At 34.6% G+C, this 23431-nt stretch overlaps 1 protein-coding gene across 1 annotated transcript in view; it reads left to right on the top strand.

Moving 5' to 3' along the window:
- Positions 1 to 1311: 1311 nt before the first annotated feature.
- The window catches only part of LOC145668229 (cysteine dioxygenase type 1), a 45861-nt gene continuing 23741 nt past the window's right edge, over positions 1312 to 23431 (top strand). The window contains exon 1 of the mRNA XM_081735884.1: positions 1312 to 1845. Within this exon, the coding sequence (XP_081592010.1) occupies positions 1679 to 1845 (167 nt within the window). The 5' untranslated portion in view covers positions 1312 to 1678. The remainder of the gene's footprint in view (positions 1846 to 23431) is intronic.

Raw genomic sequence — 23431 nt, 5'->3', positions numbered from 1 at the left:
TTGTATATCTCTCAGGCGTTTGTTTCATGGCCAAATGACAATGAAAAACAAAGGATAACCATTTCTCCAGGCTAAGATGAATCTTTATTGTTTGGAGTGTTTCGACCAATGAACACCATACATCACTGACATAATTAATTGTGTAAGTAATGTGTTTGTTTATTGCATAAGCAAGAAGAAATAAAACACTGATCATCCATGAATTAAATCTTCAATCGGAAGTATGCTCAATCTTGCAAATGGTGCGATATATTGAAAAAATAATGGAAAAAATCTCCCCTTTAGGATTCCCCTTGCCGAATTTTATCAAGACGTCTTTCACTTATGTCTGTAAAGGGACATGTACAGATGTTGCGAGGAATTACAAGGAGATCCATGCTCATATGTGAATGATGTGCTGTATAGAGAGCGCAGGTTAAGCTAGTGTATGTAAAAAGGATACATCGAGAAAATTGCAATGTTTGAATGCTCTAAAATATTAGTTTCAACACAGTTAACACGTCTTTATTTCTGACAGCAAATTTATGTAGAGTGATAAAACTGCATCCTGATTTAATGACATACATATCACTGTTTATAACTAGGACGTAAATCTAGCTGACATTTCATAATACATAATGTAACAGTTTATGGAAAACGCCAAAAGTATGACAACACAGAACATATCACATTGTAAGTCAATCGAACATGTAACTGAAATTCTACTTCCTTATATTTAAATCCAAATTATTGTATGCTAGAAAAAAATAATTGTACTGTGATGAATAGCATAGATATTTAGTTTACTTTAATCAAGCATCGTGTTCACATTAACTATTTTTTTCTTTTACTGCATATCCATTTCAAAATAGTAAGTTTGTTTTACAACTTTTAAGGTTGAATATTTAATTGGTTAATGATGTGAATGTGCACCGAGTGAAGCAAACTATATTTTTCCTTTAATTTTCTTCTATTTATTTTTTGTCATTGTTTCGACAATAAATAAAAACACAGAGATCTTCCCTTAATAGCAGATAATGATAAGCTTCGTCTATATATTTATGCATCATTTTCTCATATACCGTTAACATCTGAGGGCAAATACAATGATAGTTCATTGTAATCATTAAAGACAAGTTCTCACAAAAGAAAAATTCCATGACGTAGAACGTACTGTAGGTATTTAAAACAAATGATATACCAGGAACAACTTTTTCCTACTTAGTATACACCACCAAGTTCAAACATTAAAAACAAGGGAAGCTGTGTTTTCTTTATTTTTCCAACATATGACTATTTATCTCCTTTTTTTCTTCTCCTCAAGTTACTAACTAAAGGTTATCGCAAACAGTGATAAAACTCAGAGGTTGAGGTTAGTGTCAAATACGTCTTAGATTGTAGCCTGGGTTCAACGGGATGCACAAGACACGCAAACGATTGCAAAATGGTGTCATTGCTGCTCCGAGTGCAATAATTCGAGCCACTATTATTTGGTCAGTTAACGGTAGAGATATCACAACATTACTGACAGTAATTATTAAGTAACGAGAGTTTTTCTATTCTTTTTTTTTCTTCGCAAATTAAGTCATAGTGTTCGTATCCATGTTTCCATATTTTCGTTTTACAGTTTGATTGCATTTGTGATTTCCTTAAGTGTGTGATTTTAGTTGTTGAAAGTTTACAAACATATTGACTGATAATGGAAAAGTACATGCCAGTAGTTGCAACTTTTGATGATTTACGACGAGAACTGCATTCAGTATTTTCAGAGGACAGAGTTAACATTGAATATGTTCAGGGACTGATGTCTGCATATAAAAGTAATCCAATTGAATGGAGACGTTACGCCAAGTTCGATCGTTTTCGGTAAGTATTTTTATTTTCATATTGCAAGAACAAATGCGATAATGAATGTTGATCTTAAAAATAAGAAAAAAAGGGTTAGTTTCTTCCTACATTGATTTATATACACCGATTCATAGTGAAATAATGAGAAAAAAATAATTACTAAGACACTAAGTTAGCATTTATCCAGTGTAATCAAGAAAATAAATAAATAGAAGTCTAGTAACTTCGTTAGAGCGAAAAGGACATGATATAAGGCCAATATACAATTATTTCCACAACATTTATTCTCTCAATAAAATTTGCAACCATAGTAGAAATTTGAAAAAAAAAAAAACGTAGTTTACATACAATAATAAACTGCTTAGCTAAATCAAGAAAAACGGATAATACCTGTAATTTTCCTTGTTTATAGTACAAGAACTTCAATACTAGATTAAACAGAACTCTATACTTTACTCATAAAGATACGTATACATGTACAAAGAGCATCACTAATGCATTCCCCCCCCCCAAAAAAAAGACCTTACATAAGAAATTACTTTTCATTTACTTACACCCGACAGCTGAGTGTTTACAACTCTGTGTAAAATAAAATCTACTAAAGAACAAGTGAATTTCGCTTCACATGATGAGACTAAGACTTCCAAACTATGTGAGTTCAACACGCGAATATAAATAGTACACCTATAATTACTGGTTGCAATAGAGTAATAAGATCTAAAACACTATCCATACCACTTTCTCGGAAGCTGAATCCATATCAAAAATCTATTAATCGCTATTCCTTACTTTTATTGTTCTATAGCGACAAAAGTTGAAACCGGAAGATATTAAATTAAACCACTTCCGGTTTGAATAGAGAGTTAAAGATGGAAATAGAGCCAACTCTTGAGAAACTGAATCGATTGAAAAAAAACTACTACTCGATATCTCTCACGGTTTTCATTCGTCAGCGACAAACGTTGAAACCGGAAATGGCTAATTTGAACAACTTCCGGTTTGAAAATAGGATCGCTGGAGGAGACAGAACCTATTCTTGAAACTCTGAATTGATTGAAAGAAACGCTTCTCGATATCTCTTACCGTTTTTGCTTTGATACTGTCGACAGACGGACGAGCGAACGGACAAACTCATTCTATAAGACTTCTGACACTTATGCATAACATAGTTTGGAAATCTAAAACTGTATTATCTTATTCTTCACATTTGCCACTGAAACACGTTTAAAAAATATAACTTATTTACTATTAACAAATGTAATAGAGGGAATAATAATTTTGTCTAGAAAGATTTTTTTTTTAAATAAACGTTCCACGATTATGCTTTTTAGGTTAAAGATGATGGGTGATTAATGCAAGTGAATGGTGGTAGAATGAGGATGTGGAAGGAAACAGGAGAACTCCGAGAAAATCCACTGATACGTTATCGGTGGATGGTTCGCCACAAACTCAAATGGCATGAGATTGAACCAAAGACCAGTCGCACAGAGGTGAACGCTCTACCACTGAGCCACCATGTTCCTATTGTCTACTAGAAAGAGATTATAACTTGGAAGAGATTAGATATTGTAATTTATCTTTTTTTTCATGAAGAAAACAAATTAGGTAGCATGGTTTGCAGCATTCATTTAATTATTGGCCAAGGCAGTGCACAATATAATTTTAAACATTAATGATTAGGAAACACTTTTTTAAATGATTTAATTTACTTTTTTGAAGTATATATTTATTACAAATTGGTTATTCCCAAGCTATACATGTTACTGTGCATATTAATTATGCATATTACCGGCACCTACCGATTTAATTTAGAAACTCATGTACTTGTTTCTGTACATTATTCTCTACTTAATTTTTTCAGAAACTACGTAAGGAGAACCGTGATGTTGTACAAAAGATGAAACGAATACATAGACTTATCAAGAGTATAAATATCTTACTCCTCTTCGAAACTGTTCTGTGCTTATTCTGTTTTAATATGTTCCTCCCAATTCTAAACCTAAGTCTATTAACACAATTTTTAAGTTAATGGTGTAGTTTTTAATACATTTGTTTAAGTAAATATTATGACAATAAGACCTTGTGTCCATCTTGAATAAAGGAAAACACAGCTTTCTTACAAGGCTGGCTAGAATATTTATTATAAAGAAATAAACTAGAAAAGTAACGGTTTCGGAAGTATAGCACTTCCTTCCTCAGACTACATTCTACAACTGAAATCAGAAATAAAATTATATACAATAAAGAAAGGAGACAATTAGTTCTTTCCACCAATCGGGAATCACTACTCATTAAAAGTTCACTTTTCTTTTAATAGCACTACCCCCTCCCCCCGGGGGCGAGCGTAACTGCCTTTCACCTGACAAAATTGATGAGTCACAACATAACAACTATGAACTGATAATAGCCGGAAACAGCTTTCTAACAATAAGATTCGCGAAAACAAGGCCTTGGAGATACATGCTTGAAATAAAGAGTTAAACAAAACCAAAAATTATAAAGCTTGTGACCTTTTAAAAGCATTAACAAAATGCAGAAAACCATAAGTAAATAATGAAAACATAAATATAAGTAAATAACTAACTAAATAAATAAAGATATATAAAAGAATACATAAATCAAATAAACATTATAGTGTCCTGATATTTTACCCCTCTTCTTTCTCCGTTCTTCCTTTTTCAAAATGTCCTCCCACTCTTCATTAATACTATAACCACTATTCCAGTTCATAGCTTTATCGGCTACCTCTCTTATCCTCTTAGCTTCTTTCTACTTCCTAACCAGTTGTTTCCACTCATACTCCACTACCGTTGCTCCTTCCCATTTCACTCCATGGCCAGTTTCACTGACGTGCTTGAAAATAGCATTAGTGTCTCTCTTCAATCTGACATCATCTTTATGTTGCTTTAAACGGTCTTGCGTCCTCTTCTTGGTTTCCCTTACATACACCATATCGCACATCCCACACAGCACTTCCCCCTTTTACACGAATCCGCTGACGCTCTCATCTTCTTTTTTCTAATGATATCCAGTATCTTCATTCCGCCCTTCCTGTAAGTCTTAATACCTTCTCTCCTTAGAATTCTTCTGATCTTCTCTGTGATCACCCCTGCACTTTCAATGCCGTGCCATCCTTCCTTCTTGTCCTCTTCTTTCTCTTCCTCTTCTCTCTCGCTTTTCTTCCATCTCTTCCTACTCTTTTTCCTGTCCTCGTCACGGTAACCATTCCCTTTCAGCTGTTCTCATAGCCTTTCAATATCATTCTCTTTTTGATCTTTCTCCATATTTATGATACTAATCCTCTCTTCCATATTCTTAATGACATTTAGCTTTGTTCCCTCATCAACATCACTTCTCTTATTGCAGTATACGACTGCTGCACAGTCTTTTTGGAACCACGATGTTACAAAATTGCCTTCCCTTGTTCTCGTTACTTTCATATCTAAAAAAATTATCACACCATCTCCTTCTATTTCCCTCTCTAAAATTTTACCCTTCCTTTCATCATTCAATTCTCTAATAAAACTCTCTAATTGTCTTCTAGTGCCTTTCCACACTCCAAAACAATCATCCACGTACCTACAAAACACTAGTAATTTATTACTAGCCTTTCCCATCACGGTTTTCTCCCAAGAAAAGTGAACTTTTAATGAGTAGTGATTCTCGATTGGTGGAAAGAACTAATGATCTCCTTTCTTTATTGTATATAATTTTATTTCTGATTTCAGTTGTAGAGTGTAGTCTGAGGAAAGAAATGCTATACTTCCGAATAGTTATATTAGTAGCTACAGGCTATTCTCTTTGATAAAACATGAATATATTGACACACCTCTCTTAAAATCAGGGAAGGCTACATTGGCCCACCTCTTAAATTCGGGAATTATCGAAAAATAAATAGTAGTAACTGCTACCAGGGCTAAAATATATAATTTTGTAAATTTGGGTGGTCCTGCCTACCTGCTTGAATGAATCTAAAAAATATAAAAATATTCGTATAGTGCTTACCACGTGGTAGGTTATTAAAGTAATTTTTCTCCTTTAATGGGCCTTTACCACGTTGTATTGTTACATGGTTGAGTGTAAGAATTAATTCTCATACATAAAGTACAGGACATTGATCCACCCTCTTAAAGTTTGGAAGGGATATGCGTTGACTTCCTTAAATTTGGAAATTATCAAGAAGTAAAAATAGGTAAATGTTCTCTATCAAATCTCGTAGATGCAAATCATATCTCTGTTGCATAAACATGTTCTATTTATGGTTGCATCTTGATGATGAATTTCGTATGTGCAGTGTTGCCAGATCTTTATATTCTAAACTATTCCGATTCTTTAGAAACGATTCTTTTCTTTCACTGTACAATTTATTAAATGAACTACAGAGTTTCAGGTAGTGCGAAATTTTTAAATATATCTTTCAAACTTTTTTTTTTTAAATTTAAGTCCTCAAAAATTTTAAACAAAAAGTTTGAAATGCTTTGAAAAATGTTAAGACAAAAATTTGATATTGATCAACCTAAAAAATTATCAATGAGTGGAAAATTTTTCAAACTTGAAAAAAATTAAACAAAGATGTTCAAAAGTTTTAAAACCGTGATCGGAAAAATCTAAACAATTTTTTTTTAAAAATTCAAAAAAAATAAAGATTTGAAAGTGATTGCCAATCAGATTACACCAAATACAAGTTTCCACTAATGATCTTAGACTATGAGTTCTGACTAAAGTTCAAAGTTTGAAATTGACATGTTAAAATGTTTCAATATTTATCTACCATGTTTAAATTCTTAAATTTGTTTCCACCAATGACCTTAGACTTTGAGTTGTAACTACATACCTGATATTCTCTTAACAATATCTATATATTAAAATGCTAGGTTTATATGTTTGTGCTGAAGAAAAGTTTATATGTTTGTGGCACGTTTATATATTTGTGGCTAATTCCTATTGACAATGAGATCTCAGAAACCACTTGCTCTAAAACGTGCCATTTTTGGTGGTCGATTCCAAATTTTGTGTAGATTTGTCAGTCAAATTTTCAGAAAAGCGTGCGTTATTTTTCTATTCAGTGTTTTAAAGGTCATCTTGAATCCATAAGATTAACACTGTTGCCAGGTCGTGGCTAGAGCTATCCTTATGTTAGGTAACTAGTAGAAGAGTTCCGTATAGTTGGTTGACGGATATCGCAGGCGCTCTATTTTTCGGAATGGGAGAATCTATAGCACGCAGACAATTTTGAAGGCCTGTAGAGCCGTAGAGAAGGTATAGCCGTAGAGCCTGTAGAGTCGTAGGCGTATTCAGATATGAATTTATAAGGGAGGGGAGGAGGGAGAATCAATCATCTATAACTTTTCCAAGTTTAGCACAAACTTACCCAAACATCTATACGTATATTAAAATGCTAAGTTTATGTTTGTGTGCAGCAAGTCTTTCCTTTGTGAGTCCTCTCATCCTCCACTCGTTGAGTTGATTTTGAGTTTGGCGTTCGTTTCAGCAGCGAAGTTATATGAGGCATGGACCTACTGAATAAAATGTAATCTGAACCACATGAGCTCCAGCTGGGAATCGAACGCGGGTCTCCTAGGACAAAAGCGAGTACGTTAACCGCTTAGCAACGAAGGAGCTCGCTCATCCTTCACTTGTGTCTGTATAGGAACATCTACTGGTGAGGAAGTAGGAAGAAGATTCATACTTATATTAGAATGGTGCACTGTGTAGACAGAGCAGGCTCAGCTAGTAACTATGTAAAATTGCACCATCTTATTAGCGTTTAATGAAAAACAATATCCAAAAGCAATACATATATCAATCGGTAGATCTTATTGCATGAACAATATAAATATGGATTATTGGAAATCCTCATGAATAATATTCGAGAAAATCTAGGGGAAAAATGATTTTTCTGCAAATGTAAAAATAAAGACTGTGCTATAGCCATTCCAATAACGCAATAATAAAAGCAAAACTGATACTGAAAGCGCACTTTTATCAAGTTTCATTACGACACCATTAAGGCTATTTTATACCATTTGCATAGAAATTTGCGTCAAGTTCTCGTACTCACCGTGAAGCATCGGTTTTGACAAAATCAGGGCAAGATAATGGTGATCAAATATTTTTGTCTTTTAGAACAGGGAAAAGGTGAGAGTCACTGAAGTTATGTAAGGGCTGTAGAATTGGTGCTCTAGTCGGTTCAAACGTAACGTCAGAGGTTGAAGTACTGGTCTACCGTTGTGTCCAGAGATGGTCTTAACAATATTGATCCGTCTTCCTTTGAAGACACGACACTACTTCCCTACACGTTGCTTTGAAGTTTAGCCCTCCCCATACACCTCTACAATCTGCCTATGAATATCAGCAGGTGTAGTGTTGTTGGCCCACAGGAACTGCACTACTGACTTTATTTCTACTGACCAATTTTCAGAACGACTTAACATTTTTAATATCCACTTCTCAGCTATACATGATAAGAATCCGAAATTTTCAAATTTGCAACAAGACAGACATGTTGTTAATCTACAAATAAATTTTCGTTAAGTTACAGTGAATAACTTAAAAGTTTTATGCTTTGTAACCTTATTTTCCGATCATCCCTCGAAAATATGGTAGATGAGATATAACCCAAAATGATGACTAACTCTTAAACTTCATTCTTTTTTTTTGTTTTACTACAATATTATCCAAATCGATTGAATACAACAAACTGAACAAAATGAGATGCTTGAAGGTAATTTCTGATGCGTAGAATTTGAGAAAATTGAGAGAAATAAAGTTTTATTTCATCAAAAAGTATGTCGTTCCAATTTGATGTAGTTCATAGTTTTTATTGTGTTAGAATATATTATATATATATATATATATATATATATATATATATATATATATATATATATATATATATATATATATATATATATATATATATATATATATATATATATATGCATTTAAGTAATATATTATATCTATTCTTGTGTAATATCTCCTAACAGTGGCGCATATAGTTAGTGATACACCTAATCTAAAAAATGACGCACGTACTACTTGTGAATCATTTCTTATAAACTCAAGTGAGTGAAAGAAACTTTACAAGGCGTATATTACGTTCAAACTAACTGTGAGAGACATTATTTGGAATTTAAAGTGATTTAAAAAAAAAGTAAATAAAAGTTAAAAAATAAAAATAATGTACTAAGCAGTCACAGAGAAAAGTTTTTATCTTAGTAAATAGGCTTATCTATTGTAACAAGAAAGTTCTAGATTTAACTGCCTGTATTCAATATCTGTATTTACTAAAGGGCACAAGTGTCAAATAGTTTCATGTGCAAATTGTCATTCTCACAACAATGCAATACTTTTTTTTTTTTTTAACAAGGTTTGCCCAGCAATATGAATGTTTTAATCTTAGTTTTTTTTTTTTTTTTTTTTTTTTTAAATGTAGAACTGTTGCTTAACTGTTTCTGCAGAGCGTTACAGTTTCAGTATCTCTGATGACGTAAATTTTGTAATATATCAAACAAGTTAATAATGACAAGTTACAGATCCGGGAATTGACTAAGACTAGAAATAAAGTTTGATTTAATTACCATGACATTTTGTCCTTTCTCACTGTTTTTCTTCTTAGATGAAGCGGTGCACACACACACACATAACACAAACCCCCCATACACACATCTCAACCATTGTCAATCCACTGTTGGATCAAGGTCTCTCTGCAACTCATCTTCATAATCTTCTATATTGGGAAATTATTTCTTATAGTGTTACTCCGCAGTAATTTTGATTTCGTTACACAACCTTATGCAAGGGCGTTTCTAAGAACGCTGCTTGTTTCATAGTATCATCACACACCTACTTCTTTCTGTTTATTATCATTATGAATATACTGTCCTTTAAAACATCTTAATAAACAAATTCTACACAGTGTAAATAAAAATGTGCAAAAACTTTGCATCTATGAAATGATATGAATGACTGCATAGTGTTTCCCCGTCGTGATGATTGCCCGAATGTTAATTTCGTAGGCTTTCCCCGGAAGAAGAGTGTTGTTGTGATTTTTCCCCGAAAAGAACCGATCCGAAAGAACCAAAAGGAATCATTCACAGGAGAATGAAATTAAGATCTTTGCTAATGCATAATAGTAATTATCACTGTATTTAAATCTTGAACTATAAACTGGAATCCAGGATTGAAGTTAAACTACAGAAGTAACATAAAAATAAATAAATTTGTGAATATAGACCACTCCTTAACTATATAATTCAGTACTAATGTAAATGCACAAACTATTCATTAAATTACTGCAAATGTCATACAGAAATGTCAATACTAAACTTAACTTTCCCTCACACTTTACCCAGGCTTGGGACTGGCTGTTTACACACACACACACACACACACACACACATATATATATATATATATATATATATATATATGGAACATTTTCTTTGTTTTCTTAACAGTTTTAAAATAATTGATTGCCAGTGGTTACATAGATTTAAAATATAATATCCTTTTTCTTTATTAGTAACACATTGAGATAATTAATGATCATGGAATTAATAAAAGTGAAACTTGACAGCGGAGCGATTTGACAAAAAAATCATTAATTTCAGTCACTCATATTGTTTTCGATTCAGAAAGATCAACGGAGTCCCACTTTAGACTTGGGATCGTGACTTTCGGGGAATAACCACGAATAGAAAATAATTTCGAGCCAACTCCACTTTTGGCAAAAACCCACGCAACCATAGTCATGTAAAAATGAATGAGCACCCATTTTCCTTTCCAAGTTGTCTTTACATCAGAAGCAAATTCTCAATATAGGCAGAGTAGACTAATCCTATCGTGATTTACCTAAAAATTTAAAATATCCAATTGTGGACTATTATGACATAAATAAAACTAAAGGCGTACCAGCACCACATTTGGTTTTAGCCATAGGCGTACCCACCAAAAATTTTTTTTGGGGGGGAGAGTACCCTTCACTCAACATTGTGGGCCAAATTTAAAGAAGCCTGATGTCATTGCACCCCACCCTTAATTTTCAAAATGTCACATAACATGAATTAAAGTGCCGCAATTTAAGATAGATAAATCCTATCAATGGTAATAACAGGTTCTATTCCAGCAACACAAAAAGTCCTATTTATGGTATTGTTGACAATATTTATTATAATTAATGGGATTTCCAGGGCGATGATATTAATTTGTAGGTTTCATGACAGTACAATTAACTTATGATTAGTGACTAAGCATAATATTCAAGTTCATGTTTTCATTTATGATTTGTATTGTTTCCCATTTTGACACTGAAATTGGATCTTTAAGTGTCCTGTTAAAAAGGTTCAACCTCTGATAATATATCTAGTCATATGAGCCCAAGAAACGTAGACCCTTCTTCAAAAAGCCACAAAAGCCCAGCTGCTGATCCTGAAGATGTATTGACAATTCCGTCAGTCTTCATCTTTCCAACGTAGAGAGAATATCTTCATAATGTTAAACAACTCCCGTTATTAGACTAAGTCTACAAATTCACCTAGTGGGACACAAGGATTTAATGTTTACAATGTTTAAGACGAGACCACAAGCATTAGCCTCGATTAGAGCAGAAAATCGTGACCTCACTGAAAGTGACTGCAACAATAGTACTCATAGTTCGTACATCCACTGCAAAGACTTTCTCACTATATCCTGACCAGCGAACGAGTGCGGGCGGCCGGTTTTGGAACTAAAATACAAACAACAGTGTTTCTAACCGGATTACTTGTAATTAATCTATCACAGTTGTTTTTGCCCTGTTCATAATAAACCACTTCACGCATATGTTCAAGTTAAGACAAACACAATTTCAAAAGTTATGTAAGTTATTTTCAGAACATTTTAAGGGACTGCAAAAAAAGAAAGTACATACACCCTCCATATTAATTTGGCAATAACTTGCGAATAAACTAATCTCAGTGTTGTACAAAGGAACACTGAGAACTTCGTAGCATTAATGTGTAAGGAATTCCTACTTCATCTGTTAACAAAACCTCGAAGTTCATCTTTGTGAATCAAAGTTATACTTTGGCAACTGCGGTTTCATTGTTTAAAGCAAGTTTTATTGTATAGTTTTGAGATAAGGCGTCTTCGAAATTGCTACCAATTTGGACCATGTGATCGATCGATTGACAGTACCTTCAGTAACAAATTTGCATTGAGATCATTTTCTGATGTGCTGCAAAAGACTGGTGACAGAGAAACTGATAATCTAACCGCCTCCGAAGGAGATTTGGATCCGCCCCTAATTAAGATGGTAGATAAAGATAACTTTCTCTGATATCTAACCTGTCATTATTTAGCATGATTTGGTAATTTAAAAATCCAGTATTTCTACCATATTTTGAAAAAATTATTTAAAAGAAATAAACCCAATGTTACATTGGGGACGGTAGGGGAGCGATTAAAATTTAAAGTGGGGAGCCTGACAATTGATTTATTATAGCTCCAGTGAAATTCAGAAAAAAATGAATTTCATATTTAAAAATAAATACAAAATACATTTTCATGGTAACTCTTACATTCATTATGTTATTATAAAGTTAATGGTACTTTTGAAATTGATTAGAGTGAATATATATGTATTTAAGTAACAAAACCACTTGCGTAAGTTTTTCAAAATATCAAGTTAGAAGAACGAAGTTTGTCTTTCACTGCCATCTCATTGCTCAAAGATACCGGCGATGAAACAATTGGCCGGAAATCATGCGGCCGCTTCTTAAATCAAATCATGAAGAAGATGATGAGTGCCAATGTTAGGTACGTAAGTTCAGGTTTTTTTTTTTTTTTTTTTTTTTTTTTTTTTTTTTTTTTTTTTAAGGATTCCCTCTTGGAACTATACGTAGCACATTTTAGTACTTACACTTGAAATAAAAATACAGCTGTTTAAAGACGATTGATTGCCTTTGTCTTTGAATTTCATATGTGCACACAGGCTTTGTTAAACAAGACCGTACATCTGATATGTTTGAACTATATGCAACTTATGCTCACGGGCTAAACTCAGTCTTCTGAAGTCAATCGATAAATGATTATGTATTACAGACACAAAGACAATTCTAGGCTCCCAAGTTTCAAAGTTATATTGTGTATGAAAACAGATAGTAGAATTAATTCTTTGTCACAAGAGACCTAGGGTCTGAAAGGAATTCAGAGGGAGTTCAAAGGGAATTTCTATACTCATAAATAAAAGTTGTGAATTTATTGTGTATTGAACCAATGATATTTATGCTTACATTATCCATATGCTGATGTTTTATCAATACTTTTATTTCACATTTACTAAAAGGCTGGATTACGATAATAATCCTAAAAGAAAGATGCATTGTAATCAGGTTTTACAAGGCAATCCCGAAAGACAAGCTATCCAATCCCGTAGCCCTTTAAAAAGTTAAGGAAAATTTCTTCTTCACTTCCTTTTCCCCCAAAGGGTTCACATTCATCGAAAAAATGAAATGAAATTTCTTTAGTTTAACGTCCCATGATTATGCTCTTTATGCTAGAGGAGACAGATGATTAATGAAAGTGAAAGATTGTAAAATTAATTGTTGGGCTCTCACAGAACCACGTACAACAAAGACACATGCGCTAGCTAATAGACCAACGAAGAGAACTTCCATAGTTCTCGAGTGGAAACGTATCGGAATTCTTTCTTGGCTACAACTCAAGAAAATAATTTAATTGTCAATCGATAAACCTACATTAAAACAAATACAAGCATCGCGAGCCTTAACTTGATTTAAACTTACAGTTACAAGATATTGCGCAAGTATCTAAGCTACCAACCCATAATTAATCTTTTACTCATTAACATATTATTACTGAGTTTTACAGGTTTCTACTGTTTTATAATGAAATCAAATAAAACGTAATCATTTTTTAATGTAATAATCTGCTTAATACACGGTAGAAATTCACTTGTGTGCTATCTTGTTCTTAAATTGTTAATTTCCATGCATATGCCATTATCCACAATACATCTGCATTACTGCAGGAATAACCATTACTGCATTCAATAACAAATATATAAGTTATGGAGTTCTTTATTAAACGAAACAGAGTAGGCTACTTATAACATGTAAACTGCAACTTTTGAAAATCGTTGGATACACTGCAGAGTGACGCTCTCCGTTCCCCTGTCCCACCGCGCTTACCTAGAAACTGATGTAAACACAACACTAGCGCCCTCCACGAAAAACCGCACTAATATCCTGGTCAGGTAATACTTCTGACGCACTACAGGCACCCTTAATCACAGGATTAATACTGTGAGCTCCACAATGTACGTATAAGGCAAGAAGTTGCTATTTACATATAATAGATGGAACACTAATTCCAGAGCCATCATAAACTTGTCCGCTGAGTTGAGCAATGGAAAACTGGAGTCTCACCATCTCATCCAGAATAACTGAATCTATAAACTCACCAGTAGTTTTTTGATATACTGTAGAACACAAGAAAACTTTCATGTGAACAGAGATCTTCATCAACTCCCCTGGCACTAATTATTCTTCGCCATTCACATCACGGGAACCATCAGACACGATAGAGTACAGAGAAGAGTTTTGAGATTTGATTTTGTTACATATATGAAAAGCAACTTCTTGGCCCATGCTTTCGAGATTTCGTTCTGGATTTTAACATCCATGAAATTACATATCTTCATCTTTCCCTTTCTCCGGCTTTTCAATTGTGGAAAATCTTCAGAGCAAAGGCTCATCAACTGAAATAAATTCCTGAACCGGGAATCATGTCCTCTAAATGTGAGTCGTTGTCTTGCAAGATAATGTATACTTGAAATCACATTTTTAAAGAAATTTCCTGGTTTTCAGTTGTTCATTTAAAATTTGTCTGTTTAGTTGGTTTTCTATTTGAATTTGTCTCTGGGTGCAGCGCAGCCAGTTTATGGCATTCTGAAGTTTCGTATAAACTTAATTTCTCTTTAGCTTTCTTCCAGTTGCAAAATCCTACAGTATAGAAAGCGTCTTCCATGGTTTTAGTAAGAACTTTTTTAAAAATGTTTTTCAAGATGTCTTACAGTAAAAACAGAAAATTACGTTAATTTTGTTTGGATCGACGTGCAACCACGGAAGGAACCAAGTTGGCACGACCTTTTTAGAGGTTGTGGAAAATTTGTAGGTAACACTAAAGTCTAATTGGGCTTTGAAAGGTTCGAAGGGTGGGGAAAAATCTGAACCACTTGCTAGACGTGGAGATTGAGAGGCTTCTTCTATAGGCACTGATGGTGATGGTGACCGATACAATATTTGAATTTCCGTGGTCAGTTTCAGGTTGTAATCCATCAGCTGAACTATCATTTGAATTAATTTATCTCTTCTTTTCTTCAACAATGGCACTGCTTTGGCCCACGTGCTGTCTTCTTTTCTTTTTCTATGACAAATTGATCAATTTCAAACAATAAAACAACACTAAACAGAAACAAGAGATGAAAAACTTCATATCAACGTTATATTCACAGTAACACACATAAACACAGCTGTTTAAATAACGTTACTATTGGAGAAAACACTCTGCAAAACATGTCCTTTCAAAAACAGTGGCGCACTTGCGCACAGCCCAGTTGACGAAGTTCAACAATACATTAGAAAGAACACGCAAAGAGACCTAGGTTACCCGCACATGAAGAAAAAAAAAGTCTTTTAAGGCAGGTTTTGAGTTATATTTCCGAAGCTAAACAGTGCTGTAAGTCTTCCATCGATTGTCCAGGTTGGCACAATAGTGGTGGTATTTTTACACGAAGCCGATACAACAAGAGTCGGTGTATTAAATTAAAAATAATAATAATAATAATAATAATAATAATTCCACATTTTCTCTTTTCTCTTTGTAATGCTATAAGTGTAGAGGGAAAAGAATCTTTTTAGATACTTAGAAACCGACATTTTTTTTTCTTGCAGCTACCGCTTTCTTGGAAGACTAAAAATAAAATCTCAAGGCAGAAATATTTGAAACAGCATGAAACTTTTGATAAGTACTAAGTCAAATTCGAAATATTTTTGCCTTGCAACCAAGTTGTAAATCTTTCACAAAGTGGTAGTTGTTCAAAATAAAAAGGCACACTAAGAATTGCGTACTTTCAATTAGAATCTACTATTTTCATAAAGATACTAGTCCACACACACAATTAATTACGTATAATATCAGTGATAGGCTGTATGGTGTTCATTGGGCCAAATACTCCAAACAATAAAGATTCATCTTACACTGGAGAAATAGTTATGCTTCGTTTTTCATTATCATTTGACCATGAAACAAATGCCGGAGAGATATACTAACCTCGTATACAAATATGCGGTGTTTTGATGTATAACTCGTTGTGATATGATGTTTTACTTTTTAAAATTTCAATACTTCCGCGTACTCCTAAAAAATGTAATAAAGAAATAACGTCCATTAAAAAAATATTCAATTATAACTCAACAATCTTCACAAAATTTGCAATCGATCAGTGAAAACAGCATCTTTCCAGAGCTTGTAGTTTCCAAGATATCATTGTTAAAAGAATTTGCCACAAACATATAAACTTTTCTTGACCACAAATATATAAACGTAGCATTTTAATACTGCAAATGAATATGTGAACGCTTTATGGTAGTTTTCGACGTAGCTAATATAGTGTCGCTACTTTCTGTATGTACTTCATTTATACACTTTGGTAGTTGTTACAGAATTTTCTTCAATGAAACTATAATTCCTTTCAATTCCAGGAATTATTAATTGACAATCGACGTTCCCATTCCAGTATTTTATCATTTTTGCCGAGATATTTGGGGAAGAATTCCTGCTATACAATTTTCTGGGGGAGGAATCCCATCCTAGAAAATTTCTGGGGGGACGCGTCCCCCTCATCCCCCTCGGCTGGCACGCCCATGTTTTAGCCATTCATTTACATATATGGAGAACTATATTTTTGTTTTCTCTGAAATGAATTTGAATTTGAATGGTTCAATTTTACCAATTGAACAGACACAACAATATATACGATGGTGATTCAGAAAGTAATGCCTCCAAGGTGATATCTTTATTTGTGTTTGACAGATAGCACTGATACATGTATCAGTGGAAAGCTTGCAATGTCAGCTACAAATGGTGGCATCATTTTTTAAACATAATTCCCATTAAGGGCAACACACTTGCGCGAAAGCGAAACATGGTTTTTCATGTCGTCGGCGAAGAATTGTAGTGACTACTAGCGAAGAATTGTAGTGACACCATTGCCGACTACTGCTTCCACCTCCGCGTCACAACTGTAGCGTTGGCCCTTAAGGTGATCCTCAAGTTCGAGGAAGAGCCAAAAGTCGCAGGGCGCAAGATCCAAACTATAGGCAGGATGAGGCAGAATGTCAAAAACATTCTGCAAGCAGATGGGACAATTTTGAATTTTCTATTGGCGGAAGAGAGAACATGTGGTGGTATTACATCGATTGACGCTTCGTTTTCAAATCGTAATGGTCTATCCAAGACTCATCGCCGCCGATGAGTGATAGAGATGTGTACGAGTCGAGCTAAAACTCGACTCGAATTCGATTCGAGTTTCGAGTCGGGTCGAGTTTTTAACTGGCTCGCTCGTTCAGCTCGTTTCAACTCGTTTTAAAATCATGGCCTGATTAGACTGGAAGGCAAAAGCCATGAGAAATGTAAGCAGTAATGTGGAATACGTTTAGTATTGCTCACGAGAGGGGTGCATCTCGTCTCGTACTTTTAGTGCATCTTGCGGTTTACATTTAATGTGTCCTGTCTCGTCTCGATAACGAGACGACAATAGATTATCATAACCAGACAGCCTCAAATGAAATGAGCACCAATATAAGTATGTAGTTTTTACCATCAAGGCTAAAATTTGCAGGTCGAATATTTTAGCCCAAGCAGAAGCTCAACCCGGGTAGTGATACCAACCGGCTCAGCTCGATTCAACTGAGCGAATTGCTCGATTGGGATGAGCCATCAGCTCGTTAGAACAAGTCATCGACATGGCTGGATCCGGCTCGATTGGGATGAGCCACCGACTCGGCTCATGTGGGCCATCGATTTGAGCCAGCTCCGTTGAAACGAGTCCATCGGTCCGGTTCGACTCAGCTCAACTGAATCGATGGCTCAAACTCGCTCGATTGGGCTCAGGTAAGCCATCGGTTCGAGCCAGCTCGGTTGGGTGAGGTGTTGGCTTCGGTAACTTCTCGGTTCACCTCGATAGTGAATGAGCTATGAGCCGAGTCGCTCGAATCGTTGACAACCCTGAACTCGGACCGAGCAGTTTTGAACATGTTTGGATGGCGCCCTATATGTTTTAACAATTTTTCGCTCGAGCCCGAATACTTGCTTTTCCGGAACTCAAACTCAGAACCTTGTGACCGATGTTCTTGCCCCTGAAGACTTCTCGACGACCGAGATCGACAGTCAACTAGTTTTCAGTATTCAGATACAAACCGCCTTTCATGGTGATACACCATGTTGTTACAATATTATTATTATTAATAATAATAATAATAATAATAATAATAATAATAATAATAATAATAATAATAATAATAATAATAATAATAATAATAATAATAATAATAATAATAGTAGTAGTAGTAGTAGTAGTAAGAAGTTGTAGTAGAAGTATCATTGATAATTATATTGTCTATTAGGATATTTGAAGAGAATACTTGGAACTACACACAGAGTTTAGCTCGAATTGGCTCGTTTTGGCTCAACTCGACCCGAATTCGAGTCGAGTTGGAGGAAATTTTTCGAGCCGAGTTCGCGAGTCGAGCTGAAAGATGTCTGTTTCGAGTCGAGTCGAGTTTAAAAAAAAAAAAAAAAAACTTGCTCGAACTCACTCGTTCCCATCGCTAATGAATGTTCTGGGCACAAACCTTCCGTAGTCAGAAATTCAATGACAGCTAGTTATGAGCGCAAGAGTCTTGGTCTTTCAGTTTTTGCAAGAATCTTGCATGCAAGACCAAAATCAAGACCAAAACTAAGACCAGGAATCCCGATGCTAGACCAAGACCATACCTGCAAGACCGAGACCAAGACCAAGACTCTTGCGCAAGAGTTTTGTACAGGTACCGGTTCAGTTGTAGATCGTTCACCTGTGGTGCTGGGGTACCTGGTTCGATCCCAGCTTGCTTTTTTGGTGAATAGAGACCGTGTGCGTAGGTTTTCTCGGGGTTTTACCCTTCCTCCCACTTTCTTCATTCCACCATTTCATTCATTTCTCATCATTACCATCTCTCTTAGCCTCGGTGCATAATCGTGGCATGTAAAACTAGATACTACATAATTTCAAAACATATTAGTGGTGTTCTTCTTCTAAAACTAAAGAGAAATGTAGTATTGAACATCGGTAATTCCGTACACCATAGGTGCCGACTACATGGGTATGGCCTTGGCTCGAAGGATCAAGCATCCGTTAGAAATTTTTAATGTGTGCTCAAAAAATTAATATCAAAATAACATTTTCATGACATTGACAAAAGCTTGTGTATGTGACCGCAAGTTTGATTTCATAGGCAGGTGCTTATACGTTGATTAATTGTTTATCAATATAACGTTTAGCCTCCTCACGTATATGGCACACGAAGATTGAGTGATATAACATTATACAACGATAAATAATCCATATTCACAAGTATGAGTGATTTTGTATAGTTATTTGAGTGAATTTGGAGTTTGATGCTGTGTTTTTGTATTTCTAATACAGGTCAAAAGTATTTGTGTAAGTTGAGTTTACACAAAAGGCATGGACAGTTGAGTCGTTTTCAGTTTTTACTCAAGTTATTCTAAAATATTAAGAGGTTTGATTATAATCGTTGTTATTTTAATTTTTCTCTCTCTTTTTTGCCCAATATTGCTAACATATCATCATCATAGCTATTCTGCCATTATTGGCAGGTCACTTGTTGCAACTCAGAAGCTTCGATATACGGTGGTCCTCAGCTAGTCTCTTCGTCTTGAGGTAGCAATTTTCTGTTTTAATACCTTCCATCAACTACAATTTCCTTTACTCCTCCCTCTCTTTCCTTCCACCGTATTCTCTAGCATGTCCCTCATAATAATTTCTCCTCAGCTAATGTCCCAACTAGTACTTTTCCCTCCTCTTAATTACATCTAAAATTCTTCTTTTATCCCCTACTGCTACTATTTCTAACTCCTTCTTATGCATTTTCCGTTCAAACTAGCTAATTCTCACCTTTAATCGGAAGGTTCCATATTTCTTCATCGCTTTTGCGTAATGTCCATGTTTTTGTTCCATAGAGTACATATTGGAATCAGTAAAATAAAATCTCAATATTTAATTGGAAGTTTGTTCAATAAAAGATTAGCTAGTCTTAGTTGAAAATTTAAAAAAAAAACTGACGCCTTTAGAGTGTAAAAATAATCCAGCAATTTATGGTGTTTCAGTAATCTGTGCCTTCTTGATTTTCTTTCATGCGTTTCCCCAATTTGGGAACCAGTAGAGTATTGAATCTGTTTAAAAAATGTATAAAAAAGATTACGAAACGTTGTATTTATCTTGTAAGTAGTGAAGCGTGGGGATCCATTGAAAAAAAAATAAAGGTCATCACCTATGTAGTACACTATCATCATACTTACACGAAGGTAAACTATATTTCACTTACAAACATACATTGTATTTCCGTTACTATTGGCGCAATGTAGAATTTATCTAGAGTGAAATTTACGTATGAAAAGCATAAGATTTCTTAAAAGCAAGATTTGCAAGACTCTTGCAGCAAGACCAAGACCAAGACCAAGACTGGGTGTGCAAGAGCAAGACCAAGACTGGATGTGCAAGAGCAAGACCAAGACTGGATGTGCAAGACCAAGACCACCCGAGTCTTGGTCTTGGTCTTGCATTTGCTCATCACTAATGACAGCCCGCTGATTCAACCGGACGTTACCACTGGGTGCCATGGATTATTCCGTTACTCTGGGATGAGAAGGAATAGGAAGGTGAAACAAGTGACATTCTATAGCTTAAACAATCAATCCTCGGTGATCCCTACCACTGAAGCCTCTTATTCGTCCACTATTACTCTTTGCTTAAGTTGTTTTGCTTGTAGTTATTCTGTAGTTCTGTACGAATTCATCGCCTTAAACACAGTTCTTCGCGACACATCTAACATACTGACCAATTTTGATACACTTGCACCAATTAACTACGCACCCACAATTTGGTCGTTTTGAAACTCTGAGAAGGTATCCACCATACATCACCAACGTCGATTTTTTTAATAAACGCCTCCCGTCCTACCTCGTTATGCACTACAAGCCATTACCTAATGATATGTCCAGACTTATAACAAATGCAAGTAACATAACATCTCACAACATATGTTACTGATACAAGTGCAACCAATGTAATTGCACGCCATACATAACACAGTAACAAATCATGCTAAGAGATTTAATGCGGCTGTGGGTGCACAACGTTCAGTGGTAAAGCATTTACCTCTGGTGCGTGGAGTCCTTGGTTCGATCTCCGAGCAAGTAATTTTGTGGTAGACAACATCATGTCCGTGGGTTTTCTCAGGATACTTCCGTTTCCTCCCACATTTTCGTTCCACCATTTTTTCCATCATCATTCACTTGTCTTAATTATCTATCTTCCTTAGCCTAAAGGGCTTAATCATGGGACGTTAAACTGAAAGATTTCACGTTTCTATGCAGCTGTGTTCTGAGTGGAGTCGATCTTTCCTAATCACATCAAGGAAATGTTACGTGTTATGGCATGTGGTAGTGTTGGTAGTATGGACGCTTTTTGCACGTACACACGTAATGTCAACCCACATACATAGTCGCACAGTGGGATAAAAATGTTTTAAAAAAAAGTCCTAAAAACTAAATAACTTATGGACAAAAATTGAGCTGGAAACTTAAAAATTGTCACACTTGCTAGTCTCACACAGGAGATTCATGGTTTAGTCGAACAAGCCAATTCGATCATATTAAAAAGTTGAAAAATTAAAGAACGTTGTGGAAAGAATGAAAATCGATTTTTGTCTCAAAATTAACATTTTAAATGATGTTGTAACGACTCCAAAGTACAGGTAAATTAAAATTTAAAAAATTGTCTGCCTAGTATTTTTTTGCCCGGAAAATCATGTTCATGTGACAAAATAAAAATTAAATGATATAATTACTAGAAAAATAAAAAAAACATTTACATTTCTAGTATAAAAAATCATAAATACCTATTCATAGATATTTAACCAATGTTACAACAACTAAATCATTATTTATTTAGATAAATTTATTAATTATTAAATTTACTAATATTTTTTCTTAAAATGTGTACCTAGATATGTTTTTATTCCTGGAATTCCTTTTTCTATAATATTTTTTAATTACCAGTGCACTCCCTAACAAATATTTATAAAGTACTGCTCCCTGCTATAAAGTCAGAAAATGTTAATAAGAACGGGATCTGATATAGGAAGTGTGTTGTAATGGTATGGGTGAGGCAAGAAGTGAATAATTATTAGCGTACGCAGGAATTTATTTTGGGGAGAACCAAACTCAATATGAGGGTATTTTATATTAAAATTCCTAAAACTTCCCCTAAAATTAGGCTAAATGTACACAAAAGTAGAAATTTCGGGGGGGGGGGGAGTTCCGGACCCCCAGGACCTACCCTCTGCGTACGTCCCCCTGCATATCTGGCTTTTTTGTTATCCTGCCTGTTCTTTTGCTACATTAGGCCGAATAGTCGGTAGTCTGCTGTATATATATATATAATACACGAAACGAGACGGGAAAGATCCCTTCGAGAATCAAGACAGGACGAGATTTCTACAATAATTTACGAGATATCTACAAAAAAATTACGTGATGAGACTTCTAGAAGACTTCTGCAAAAGTGTATAAGACGAGACGAGACGACAAAACTTTATTTCTCGTCTCGTTTGCAACACTAATTATGTTTACCTTCCTTAACTAATGTTTAAGTATCAAGACTTGTCACTACGAAAATGTAAAAATGCTCATTTCTACAATGGTTGAAAAATAATCAAAACAAAAATGAAATAAAAATCTTTCCGTTTAACGTCCCACGCTTATGCCCTTCAGGCTAAGAGAGACGAATGATTACGGAAGTACTGATGGAATGAAAATGTGGGAGGACACAGGAGTACCCCAGAAAATCCATGGACATGATGTTCTCCACCAGAAATAATCAAAACAAAATAGCTGAGGAAAGCAACTAGGTACATAAGATTAATTATAGTCATATAAACTTGCGTTCATTAATTACGATCTTAATGCTGTTTATTAGAGATAGTCTTTATCGTTTGCTTGTGTTTGTTTAAATGTTGTAATGTTGTTATTTATGAGACCAAATTGACCTCGGATATCGAAACAAAGTCATGACCTTTTCAAACAAAATTATGAGATACGAAACATTGTATGATACAAATTTCCTTGGAAACGTACAGACGTTCTCGTTTCAATAAACAGAACAGAAAGATATAGATAACTTTTTTTTAAAAAATTTTATCTGAAACTCTAATGAGCTACTTTAAATATTTAGAAGAAAATAAAGTATTTAATTATCCAG

Source organism: Thermobia domestica, chromosome 13 (assembly GCF_964235325.1).
Source record: "Thermobia domestica chromosome 13, izTheDome1.hap1.1, whole genome shotgun sequence".
In the NCBI taxonomy this organism is placed as follows: domain Eukaryota; kingdom Metazoa; phylum Arthropoda; class Insecta; order Zygentoma; family Lepismatidae; genus Thermobia; species Thermobia domestica.
The sequence above is the reverse complement of the archived record's forward strand: the minus strand, read 5'-3'. Positions and strand labels throughout refer to the sequence as shown.